The following is a 12501-nucleotide window of genomic DNA, read 5'->3' as shown; positions in this document are numbered from 1 at the left end:
TTGGCCCCCTGGGACCCCAAAACCCCAGGAATCCACCCCAAATAAATCTGCTGGGACCCCAAAAATCCCTGAGACTGGTCCCAAACTGGGGCCCCAAAAAGCCTCAAATTCACCCCCAAAAAATCAGCTGAGACTCCCAGAATCCCTGAGATTGGCCCCGAAACCCCTAAAATTTACCCCCCAAAAAATCTGGGGGCCCCAAGTCCCTGAGATTGGCTCCAAAATGGCCCCCAGGGACCCCAAAACTCCAGGAATTCACCCCCCAAAAATCTGCTGGGACCCCAAAAACTCTGACATTTGCCCCCCCAAAAGTATACTGGGGCCCCCAAATTCCTGGGATTGGCCCCAGAATCCCAGGACTTCCCCCCAAAAAATTCCTGGGACCCCAAAATCCCTGAGACTGACCCCAAAATGGCTCCCCTGGGACCCCAAAACCCCGGGAATCCACCCTAAATAAATCTGCTGGGACCCCAAAATCCCTGGAATTTGCCCCCCCGAATTACCGGGACCCCCAAATCCCTGAGACTGGCCCCCAAATGGCCCCCTGGGACCCCAAAACCCCTGGAATTCACCCCAAAGTAGCCTGCCCCCCTCAAGGGGACCCCAATAACCACATGGGGGGGTTCAGCAGCACCTTTATTTGCCCCCCCCGCCCCTGGGAAAGAGGGGGGGTCCCTGGGGGGACCCAGGCAATTGGGGGGGTCCTGGGTGGGGGGTCCCGGGCTCAGGGTGCTGCCAGGGGGGTCCTGGCTGGAGGCGGCTTCGGGTCGGTGGTCCTGAGCTGGGGGGGAGCGGGAAGAGGCTGGTGCCCCCCCGCCATACCCACCAGTGCTCCCAGTTACCCTCTGTTCCCCTCCACAATGCTCCCAGTATCCCTTTCCAGTGCCCCCCCAGTACTCCCAGTATCCCCTGTGCCACCCCCAGTGCCCCCCCCCAAGTGTTTCCACTTCCCCTCCCCATCCCTCCCAGTGCCCCAGCATCCTCCCAGTTACCCCATTCCCCCCCCCCGCAGTGCTCCCAGTATCCCTTTCCAGTGCCCTCCCCAGTACTCCCAGTATCCCCCGTGCCCACCAGTATTACCAGTTACACCCCCCCCCAGTGCCCCCTCTTGAGCTCCCGGTGCCCCAAGTTACCTCCCAGTTCCCCCCCCCATCCCTCCCAGTGCCCCAGCATCCTCCCAGTGCTCCCAGTTACCCCATTCCCCCCCCGCAGTGCTCCCAGTATCCCTTTCCAGTGCCCTCCCCAGTACTCCCAGTATCCCCCGTGCCCACCGGTATTACCAGTTACACCCCCCCAGTGCCCCCTCTTGAGCTCCCAGTGCCCCAAGTCACCTCCCAGTCCCCCCCTCCCATCCCTCCCAGTACCCCCTTCCCAGTGTTCCCAGTATCCCCCAGCCCTCCCCTACCTGGCCCCCCCCGAGCTGGGGGGCAGCACTGGAGCTGGGGGGAGCCGGGGGGGGCCGGGGGGCAGCTGAGGAAGGGCAGAGGTGGAGGGGGGGGGCGTCAGCAATGAGGGGGGGGCAGCACAGGCTGGGGGGGGCAAGGTGGGTTTAGGGGTGGGGGGGCTTTGGGGGGGTACTGGGTGGATTGGGGGGGGGTCCTTGGTTAGGAATGGCGGGGGGGTAAGGGAGTCCAAGGTGGATTGGGGGGGGGGTTAAAGGGGGGGGGGGGCACAGCCCGGGGGGGGGGAGTCCCAGTGGGGTGTCTGGGGGGGTCCTCAATGATGGGGGTGCCGGGGGGGGGTAGGGTATCATTTGGGGGGGGTATCCCTGTGGGAGGGGTCTGGGGGGGGTGATTGTGTCCATTGGGAGAGGGGGGGTATTTTGGGGGGGGGGGGTCACGGGGGGGGGTGTCCTCTCACCTGTGCGGCCGTGGACAAACCAGAGCCCCCCCGCCAGGGCCGCCCCCACCACGAAGGCCCCGAATGAAACAGCGGCCACGGCCCCGGGGGGCACGGCGGGCTCTGGGGGGGGGGGCAACGTCAGGGGGACCCCGGCATCCGGGATACCCCCCCCCAAACCTCCCTGCCCCCCCCCGGGGGGGGACCCAGGTGTCTGGGTGCCCCCCCCCCCAAAAAAATTGAACACTCACCCGTGGGGGGGGGCCGGGGCCGGTCCCTTTGGGGGGGCGGTGGGAGTCGCAGAAGGGGGGGGGGGCGGTGGGAACGGCACCGGGGGGGCACCTGGGGGGGGGGGGAGGCGGTTATGGGGGGGGGTCACGGGGAAGGGACACCGGGGATGGGGTGTCCCTACTGTTGGGGGGGGGGCAAATTGGGGGGGGGGGGTCTGTTGGGGGGGGCGACTCGGTTTGGGGCGCTGGTTGTGGGTTCTTGGGGGGGGGCGCTCCCGGTTGCAGGTTCCCGGGGGGATTCCGGGGTGGGGGGGGTCCCAGTTTGGGGGGGGGGTCTCGCTCGGGAGGGGGGGGTCCCGGGGTTGGGGGGACCTGGGGGTTGGGGGGGGTCCCGGGGGGGTGGTGTCCGGGTTTGGGGGTCCGGGGGGGGTCCCGGGGTTTGGGGGTCCCGTGGGGGGGGGTGGGTGCCCGGGTTTGGGGGTCCCGGGGTTTGGGGGTCCCGTGGGGGGGGGTGGGTGCCCGGGTTTGGGGGTCCCGGGGTTTGGGGGTGCCGGACCTGGCGCGGCGGTGCCGACGGGTCCGAGCGTCACCACGATGGGGCGGGTGACGGTGCGGAGGGAGCGGCCGCGGGCGGGGCCCGGGTGGGGCCGCGGGCGGGGCCGCGGGGTGGAGCCTGCCCCAGAGGCCCCGCCCCTTCGGCGGGGACAGGGCTCCGCCCGGCACTGGGCGAGGGGAAGGGGGGGGGGGGGGCACCGCTTCACCTCCGTCCCGGTGCCCCCCAGTTCACCCCCCCCTCCCAGTAACCCCCCCATACTGGGACTGGCGGTACCCATTCCGCCCCACTCCCGGTGCCCTCCCTGGCCCCAGTTCCCCCCACAACTCCCCCCCCCCCCGCCCCGGTTTCCCGTTCCTCCCCCCCCCCGGTTCTTTTCCCGGGTCCCCCCCCTCCTCCCGGTACCGGGGACTGGCCGGGTCCGGTGTCGTCGCCCCCCCCCCCGGTCCCGTGTTGTGGTGTCCCCTATTCCCGGTGTGTCCCCCCCCCCTTCCCCCGGTTCCCCCCCCCCCCCAGCCCCGTACCGGCGGCAGCCCATCCCCGTGGCCTCGGGCCCCCCCGGCGCGGCAGAGGCGGAGGCGGCAGTGCAGGAACTGCAGCGGCTCCGGGAAACGGGGGGGCAGAAAAAAAGAGAGGAGCAACCTCCGTCTCACCCCCCCTCCGGACCCCCCCGGTCCCGTCACCACCGCCGCCGCCCCCGGAGCCGCGCAACCCCCCCGCAAGACCACGAGTGGTCGTGGGGGGCGGGCTGGGACCGGGACCGGGACCGGGGGGGGGATCGGGGGGGCCCGGAGAGGAACGTGGAGACACGAAGCAACGGCGGAGGGAGAAACCCAGCCCGGGGGGGGCACGGGAGAGGGAGACCTGGAACGGGGGGGGGGAGAAGACGGTGGGAAGGGGGTCACCGGGGGGGGGGGGGGGTGATGGGGACCGGGGGGGGCACCGGGTAGGGACGGGGGGTAACGGGGAGGATGGGGGGGGACACACACCGGGGGCACCGAGCATCATCGGGGGGGCATTGGAGGGAGCGGGGGGGGTGTCACTGGGGGGGGGACACGACACGGGGGACCCCCCCGACCCCCCCCCACGCACCTGCACGAAGACTCGCCCCCCCGCGGGCACGGCCCGCGGCCCCGGGGCGGGCGGGAACTCGGGGGAGGCAGAAACGTCCAGGCGGAGGCGGGGGGGGGCCGGGGGGGCAGCGGGGCTGCGGCACCGGTCGGGCACACCAGTGACCCCCCCAGTGCTCCCAGTCACCCCCAGTGACACTTACACACAATCCCCCTCCCAGTGCTCCCCAGTGCTCCCAGTTACCCCCCCCCCCATGAACCCAGGGTCCCCCCAGGGCTCCCAGTTATCCCTCTCAGTACCCCCAGTTACTGCCGGGTGCTCCCAGTTACAGCCCCCCAGTACCCAGTCACACCCCCCCAGTACTCTCAGTAACCCCCCAGTACTTCCAACTCCCCCCCCCCAGTACCCAGTTACCCCTCGGTGACCCTCCCGTGCTCCCAGTTACCCCCCCCAGTACCCAGTTACTCCCCCCCGGTACTCTCAGCAACCCCCCAGTACTCCCACCTACCCCCCCGTACCCATTTACAGCCCCCCCAGTACTCTCAGTAACCTCCCAGTACTCCCACCTACCCCCCCCTCAGTACCCAGTTACCCCTTGGTGACTCTCCAGCGCTCCCAGTTCCCCCCCAGTACCCAGTTCCCCCCCCCCCAGTGCTCCCAGTGCCCCCCACCCCACTCACCCCAGGCCGTTCCCCACTGCAGCGCGGCCTCGGGGGGCTCGGGAGCCCCCCCGGATCCTCAGTGTCACCCCACGGCCAGCCCGGGGGGGGCCCTGCGGATGGTGGCACGTCTGGGTGTCCCCCCCCCGGACGCCTGGGACCCCTCCCTGTCCCCTGCCCCCCCGCCCGGACACCTAGGACCCCCCCCATGTCCCCCCCCCAGGACACCTGGGTCCCCCTGTGACCCTCCCCAGACACTTAGGACCCCTCCCTGTCCCCTGTCCCCCCCCAGGACACCTGGGACCCCCCCGTGCCCCCCCCGCACCCACCTGCAGGCCCCCCCCCGGGCAGCAGGAGGAGGAGGAGGAGGAGGAAGAGGGGGGGGCTCCAGCACGCCGCCATCGCGGGGAGTGGGGGCTGGGGGGACCCCACGCGTGTCCCTGGGGCTCCCCAGGAGGTGGCAGGTCCCTGGTCGCGTCCGTGTCCCCAGCGCTGTCCCCGGGTCCCACCCACGCGTGGGAGGACACCCCCCCCCCCCCCCCCGAGGCCACCGTCTCCCCGGTGACACCCGCTCGGCCTTGGGCTGCGGGGACGTCACCCCGGGGAGGGACCCAGCCATCGGGGCACCCCCGCCTGTCCCTGATGTCCCCCCCGTGCCCACTGTCCCATTCCTCATGTCCCCGTGTCCCCACTGTCCCCATTTCCCCCCATAACCCTCCATAGTGTCCCCACTATCCCCCCGCCGTCCCCCACGGCGATGTCCCCATCCCCGTCCTCCCACGTCTTCCTCTGTCCCCCATCTCCCAACGTCCCCATCTCCCTGTCCCCCCCATGTCACCAGTGTCCCCCCGTGTCCCCACTGTCCCTCATACCAATGTCCCCATCCCACTGTCCCCCATCATCCTGTCCCCGTGTCCCCAATGTCCCCCATCTTGATGTCCCCATCCTCCATCTTCCCCTATCCACGCCCCAATGTCCCCCCCTGTCCCCTCCATGTCCGTCGTCCCCCCCCCAAAGTCCCCCAGAGCCTGACGCCGACGCGGCCCCTCAGGTTCCACATGCGCATTTATAATAATAATTATAATAATAATAATAATAATAATAATATAATAATAATAATAATGACGATAACGAGGGGGAGCCGCCGCCCGCGCCCACAATGCACTAAAACTGCACCTGCTGCCACCCTGGGGGACACGGGGACACAGGCAGGGACCACGCACGAGGTGTCCCCGTGTCCCCGCGGTGGCCCCCGCGCCCTGTCCCCAGCCCTGATTGTCGCTGCGTGGCCCCGTGTCACCGTCACGCGAGGGCCACCATCACCCCGGTGGCTCCTGCGGATGGTGTCCCCGTGCCGCGTCCCCACGTCGTCCCTCTGTGTCACGTCCCCGTGCCGCGGCCCTGGGCCGCGGCCCCGTGGCGTCCCTCCGTGCCACATCCGTGCCGTGTCCCTGGGCCGTGTCCCCACGGCATATCCCCGCAGCGTCCCTCTGCGCCACGTCCCCGAGCCATCTGTGCCACCGCTCCGTGTCATCCCTCGTGCCATGTCCCCACGCCGTGTCCCCAGGCCGCCTCTCCATGTCATCCTCCAGCGCCGTGTCCCCGTGTCACATCCCGGTGCCATCTCTGTGCCGCGTCCCCCTGTCACATCCCGGTGCCATCTCCGTGCCATCCCTCCATGTCACCTCTCTGCCGTGTCCCCACGTTGTCCCTCCGTGTCACGTCCCCACGCTGGATCTCCATGTCGTCCCCTATCCCACGTCTCTGCGCCGTGTCCTTGTGCCACATTCCCGTGCCATGTCACCGTGCCATCTCCCGTGCCACATGCCCATGTCACATCTCTGCGCCGTGTCACCGTGCCACCTCCATGCCACGTACCAACGTCACACCTCCGTGCCACGTCCCCGTGCCATCTCGTTCGTCCCTCTGTGCCGTCTCTCCGTGCCACGTCCCCGCAGTGTCCCCACGTTATCGTCCTCCGTCCCGTCACATCCGTGCGCGACATCCCCGTGCCATCTCCGCGCCCACATCCCCATGTCACATTCCTGTCACGTCCCCGAGCCATGCCCCCGTGTCACATCCCTGCGCCGCATCCGTGTGCCACGTCCCCGTGCCGCATGCCGTGTCCCCGTGCCACATCTGCACGCCGCATCCCGCTGTGCCACGTCCCGTGTCGCATCCCAGCGTGCCACGTCCCCGTGTCACATCCCAGCGTGCCACATCCCCGCATTGTGTCCCCGGGTCACGTCCCAGCGTGTCACGTCCTCGTGTCACGTCCTGGTGCCACGTCCCAGTGACGTCCCTTGCCAGCGCCCCACCGCCAGGTCCTGTCCCCATCCCTGTCCCTACTCGGGGACCCCGCACCGGGGTTGGGGACGGGGACAGCGGCAGCCGAGCTCGGAAGCCGAGGAGCTGCTGGCCCCGGGGGAAACTGAGGCACGGGCCACCCGGAGGGGGGACATGGAAGGGACACGGGCGTCACCCTGCCCCAGCATTGTAAGGGGGATGGGGACATTGGGGGGGACACACAGGGACACACCCAGATGCGCCAGGAGACACTGGGACATACTGGGACACACTGGAGACGCGCCAGAACGTACTGGGACACACTGGGACAGGCCAGGACGTGCTGTCACACGTCAGAACACACCAGGGACACACCAGGACACACTGGGACGTGCCGGGACACGTGGGGACACGCTGGGACACACCGGGATGTCCTGGGACACACTGTGACAGGCTTGGATGCGCCGTGACACGCCAGGGCGCACCGGGACGCGGCAGGACGCGCCGGGACGCGTCGTGCCGCGGGTGTCCGGGTGGCTGCCGGGGCACGCGGTGGCCGTCGCGGGCGTCACGGCCACCGCGGGCGTCACGGGAGGGTGTCACGGCCACGGCGGGCGTCACGGCCGGCGCGGGCGGGGGCGGGCGGCGGGTGCTACCTGGTGAAGAAGGGCAGGTGGTGCTGGCTGAGGCCACCGCCGGTGCGAGGGGACTCTGTCTTGGCCATGACGTCCTTGAACCAGGAGGCCACGTCCACCTCCAGCGTCTCGTAGCGCTTGATGAAGTTGTGTTCCTGTGGGGCGGGAGGGGGTGAGCGGCGGGGAGGCGGGGACACGGGGTCGCAGGGACGGGGACAGGGATGGGGACGCAAGGACGGGGACGTGGGGGCACAGGGAGATGGACACGAGCATCAGGACGTGGATACGGGCACCAGGACAGAGGCGTGGGGACACGTATGGGGACAGGGGCGCAGAGACACAAGGACAGGGACACGGGGGCACGGGGAGATGGACGCGAGCATCAGGATGTGGATGTGGGCACCAGGACACAGGTGTGGGGACAGGGACATGAGGACACAAGCATAAGGACAGGGACACGGGCACCAGGACACAGAAATGGGGACACGGACATGGGGGCACAGGCAGGGGGACGTGGACATGGGGACAGGGACACAAGGACATGGGCACCGGGACACGGAAGTGGGGACGTGCAAGGACACAGGGATGGGGACACGGACACAGGGACACGGACACCAGACACTGGTGTAGAGACATGCAGGGGTACGGGGACAGCGACATGGAAACAGGGATAAGGACACGGGGACGGGGACAAGGACACCTGACAATGTCGTAGACGTGAATGAGGACAGGGGCTTGGGACAGGGACAGGGGGGGCGAGGACCCCCCCCCCAGGGACGTCAGCACGTGCCCACCCAGGCAGGTGACACGTGTGGACCCCGGGACGGAGACGGGGACCCTCCCTGGGGACACGTGTGATGGGGACAGCCGGCGGGAGGTGGCCCCGGGGACTCACCAGTAACTTGTTGTACTTTGGTCTCTTCCTGTGGTCCTTGGTGAGGCTGCGGGAGAGGGGAGGGGGGGTCAGCACCCTGGGGACACCCCGGGGACGTGTCCCCAGCCCGGGGAGGGTGGCTTGTCACCCACCAGTCCCTGACGAAGGCCTGGAAGTCCCCAGAGAAGCCCATGGCAGGGGGCAGCAGCGGGGGGGTCCTCCTGCAGCACCTTCGTCAGCACCTCGAAATCCGTCTTGCAGTTCTGGTAGGGGAACTGCCCCGTGGCCAGCTCCACCTGCGAGAACACCATGGGGACACCGCTGTCACCAGAGCGGGGGGACACGGGACAGGGACGTGGCTGTGCCACAGGGATGGGGCTGGGACACGGTGGCGGGACACGGTGGCAGCAATGGAGGCGGACGTGGTGAGGAGATACAGGATTGCGGGGATGCGGTGGCATCGCGGGGACACGGTGGGGACACAGCGGGGACGTGGTAGGGGCACAGTGGGACCTGGGGACAGGTTAGGGACATGCTGGGGACACGGTGAGAACCCAGGGACACGCTGGGGACACATAGGGGATGTGGTGGGGGACCTGGCAATGAGTTGGGGACATCTTGGGGACCCAGGGACGTGCTGGGGACACATGGGGGATGTGGTGGGGGATTTGGCAATGAGTTGGGGACATCTTGGGGACCCAGGGACGTGCTGGGGACACGTTGGGAACCCAGGGAGGGGCTGGGGACACGTTGGGGCCACAGCTCACCAGGGAGATGCCGAGGCTCCAGACGTCGGCGCGGATGTCGTAGTCGGGCTTGGTGGGGTCGGGGGGGTCGATGCGCTCGGGCTGGGGGAGAAGGGGGGCTTGCAGGGGCTGGGGGGCACTGAGGGGTCTGGGACCCACAGCACCCACAGCCCTGGGGGACCCACAACACCCATGCTCCTGGGGGGACCCACAGCCCTGGGGGACCCAATTCTGGGGAGCAGGACCCACAATCCTGGAGACCCACAGCCCTGGGGGACCCACTTAGGGGGAGCAGGACCCGCAGCACCCCCCTCTGGGGTGCAGCACCCACAGCCCCAGGGGACCTGCAGCCCAACGAGACCCCCAGCACCCATCTCCATGACATGTAGCCCCACTGCCACTCCCACCCGAGGACGACCCACTGGCACCCCCCCACCTCCACACAGCAGCACACCCCCAGGAGGACATCCCCCCTCCACACCCCCCCGCAGCACCCATGGGTGCTTACGGCCATGTAGGCGGCGCAGCCGGCGCTGCGGGTCTTGGCCTTGGAGTCGACGAGGCGGCCGCTGATGCCGAAGTCGCAGAGTTTGACCTGACCCCGCTCGTCCAACAAGATGTTGGAGGGTTTGACGTCACGGTGGATCACCCCGTGCTTCTCTTTCAGGTAGAAAAGAGCCTTCACGATCTACAGGGAGGGGTGTCAGCAGCGGTGGCCCCCCGGCCAGGACCCTCACGGTGTCCCCAAGTGTCCCCCAAGGTCCCCTCCCCGCTCACCGCCACCGTCATCTTGCCCAGGATGCGCTCGGGGATGGGACCTTGGATGCGTTTCTTGAGCTTCTCGGCGCAGGTGCCCATCAGCTCCATGGCGATGAAGACGTCGGTCTGAGGAAGAAGATGAGGGATCAGTGATGGGGGGGGGGACACGGACAGAGAGCCAGGGAGGGACACTGGGGACACCTCCCACCACGGCTGGGGCAATGAGGACAACACAGAGAGTCCGGCAGGGACAGGGGACGGAGAGGGCGATGGCCGGATCACCCCGGGGCGGTGGGGGGGGGTCCGGTCCTTGTGGCTGGATCCAGACTTTGGGGACAGGGTGGCTGCGGTCGTATCCAGACCCTGGAAGGGCTGGGGGGGGCACGGCCGTATCCAGACCCTCGTGGCGGGAGGGGGGGGCTCACGTTGGTGATGAAGGTGCCGAAGCACTGGACGATGTAGGGGCAGTCGTGGCTCTTGAGCACCACGTCCAGGTCCATCAGGATCCGTTTGTTCTCCTCCCGGTTCCCCGAGCGCCGCATTTGCTGGGGAGGGGGCAGAAAAAAAATAAGGTGTGTGGGGGGGTGGATTTCAGGGCCAGATCCCAGCCTCACTGTGGGGCGGGGAGGGGAAGGACCCCGGTATTTAAGGGGGGGTGGGGGGGTCCTCACCTTGACGGCGATGACGTGGCCCGTCTTGCGGAAGCGCATCTTCCAGACCTGCCCGCAGGTGCCGCTGCCGATCTCCCCCAGGTTCTCCAGGTCGTTGATCTCCGCCTGGTAGCGCTGCGAGGGGGGGGGGAAATGGACACAGACATGGTGGGGGGGCGTGGGGGGGTCAGGGTCCCCCTTGTGTCCCCCCCTGTCCCCCCTCTGTGCTTACCTGCCCCCCCACGGTGAGGTAGCCCGTCTGCTTCATGATCTCCTGCAGCTTCTGGTCGATCTCGATGCTGGGGAGAAAAAGGGGGAGGGCCCTGGCCAATCAGCATGAGGCGAGGGGGAGGCCTGGCCAATCAGCATGGGGCAAGGGGTGACTAACCAATCAGCACAGGGGGTGGGAGCTGCCTGGCCAATCGGCACATGGGGACTCACCCACAACAACTGGCCAATCAGCATGGGGGGTGGGGGTGGGGCTGGCCAAGTCAATATGGGGGTCACCTGACCAATCAGCATGGTTGGGGGGAGCCTGACCAATCAGCACACTGGGGAATGAGGGGTGTGCCCATTTGGCCAATCAGCATGCAGCTGGGAGTACCCGCCCATCTGGCCAACAATTGCTGTAAGAGGCAGCTGGCCAATCAACATGTGAGGAGGGTGCCCATGTGGCCAATCAACAGAAGGAAGGGTCTCCAGGCCAATCAGCACTGAGAGGGACACGCCTACTTGGCCAATCAACATCCATGGACTTCTGGTCACCTGGCCAATCAGCGCAAGGAACTCTCCTCTCTGCCTGGCCAATCAGCATGTGCAAAATCACAGCTATCCAGCCAATCAGCACACAGGGAATCCTGTCTGCCTGGCCAATCAGCACCCACGGTCTCCTGCACCTCTGGCCAATCAGCACATGCATCTCCTCCCTGCCTGTCCAATCAGCACCCAGGATCCTCCATATCTCTTGCCCATCAGCCCCCACAGGCTCCTGCACACCTGGCCAATCAGCACCCATAATTCTCCTGCCTGACTGGCCAATCAGCACATGCAGGCTCCTGTATAACCAGCCAATCGGTGTATCACAAATCTCTTGCCTGGCCAATTGGCACACAGGAACCCCCAAGACCTGCAGCCAATCAATCAGCCAATCAGTGCACGTTATTCCCTCTCGACCTCTGGCCAATCAGCACACACAGTCTCCTGTACATTTGGCCAATCTGCACATAGTAATTCTCCTGCCTGGCCAATCAGTGCACATTACTCCCCAGACCTCTGGCCAATCAGCACACACGATCTCCCCTGGACCTCTGGCCAATCAGCATATGCGATTCCTTGGACCTGTGGCCAATCACCACGTGTGATCCCCCGGACCTCTGGCCAATCAGCACACACAATTCCTTGGACCTCTGGCCAATCACCACGCGTGATCCCCCGGACCTCTGGCCAATCAGCACACAGAATTTCCCCTGGACCTCTGCCCAATCAGCACGCACGATCCCCCTGGACCTCTGGCCAATCAGCACACGTGATCCCCCTGGACCTCTGGCCAACCAGCACGCAGAGTCCTCCCCCCCCATCTGTCCAATCACGGCGCACCAGCCACCCAGCCAACCAGCCCAGGAGGTTCCCCAGACAGCTGGCCAATCAGGGCACCCGTTCTTGCCCACCCAGCCAATGAGCTGCGGCGGTTGGAGGGTCCCGGGGGGGGGTTCTCACCTCTCCATGCTGCGGGGCACCAGGAAGGGCGGCTGGGGCAGCCCCAGCATGTTGCGGGGGCGGGAGGGGGGCGGCGGGTGCTGGGTGCCCTCGGGGAGCACGGCCCGGCCCCCGCCGTCGCTCACCAGCGGCAGCTGCAGAGCTGGGGGGGGGACAGAGAGACCCCATCAGCCCCCCCAAACATGGGGGGGGGACACGACAGAGAGACCCCATCAGCTTCCCCCCCCCCCCCGCCAAACACCCACCTCACCACCCCAACTCCCGCCCGGGGAGGGGAAGCACCCTGGGGGTGTCCCCCCCCAACCCACCCACAGCACCCCGGGGTGACACAGGTTGGGGGGGGGGGGGGCAAGCCCACGCACCCCCAGTCTGCTGGGAGATGCCCGGCCCTGGGTGGGCTCAGCCCCAGTTTGGAGCTTTCTGGCCCCGTTTCAGTTCAGACCCCATTTTGCCTGTTCCTGCCCCATTTCAGCCGCTCCTGCC

At 67.7% G+C, this 12501-nt stretch overlaps 1 protein-coding gene across 1 annotated transcript; it reads right to left on the bottom strand.

The window, feature by feature from the left end:
- Nucleotides 1–6956: 6956 nt before the first annotated feature.
- Nucleotides 6957–12485, bottom strand: MAP2K7 (mitogen-activated protein kinase kinase 7). The gene is given in 12 exon segments (XM_052799751.1): nucleotides 6957–7428; nucleotides 8169–8214; nucleotides 8300–8361; nucleotides 8363–8443; nucleotides 8915–8995; nucleotides 9402–9581; nucleotides 9671–9778; nucleotides 10078–10197; nucleotides 10324–10437; nucleotides 10535–10601; nucleotides 12019–12178; nucleotides 12461–12485. Coding segments are annotated over 12 exon segments (1182 nt in total). The 3' UTR covers nucleotides 6957–7290.
- Between the last annotated feature and the right edge of the window lie 16 nt (nucleotides 12486–12501).

The sequence above is a fragment of the Harpia harpyja genome, chromosome 10 (assembly GCF_026419915.1).
Source record: "Harpia harpyja isolate bHarHar1 chromosome 10, bHarHar1 primary haplotype, whole genome shotgun sequence".
Classification (NCBI taxonomy): Eukaryota; Metazoa; Chordata; class Aves; order Accipitriformes; family Accipitridae; genus Harpia; species Harpia harpyja.
Note: the sequence above shows the minus strand (reverse complement) of the source record. Positions and strands in the feature narration are given on the sequence as shown.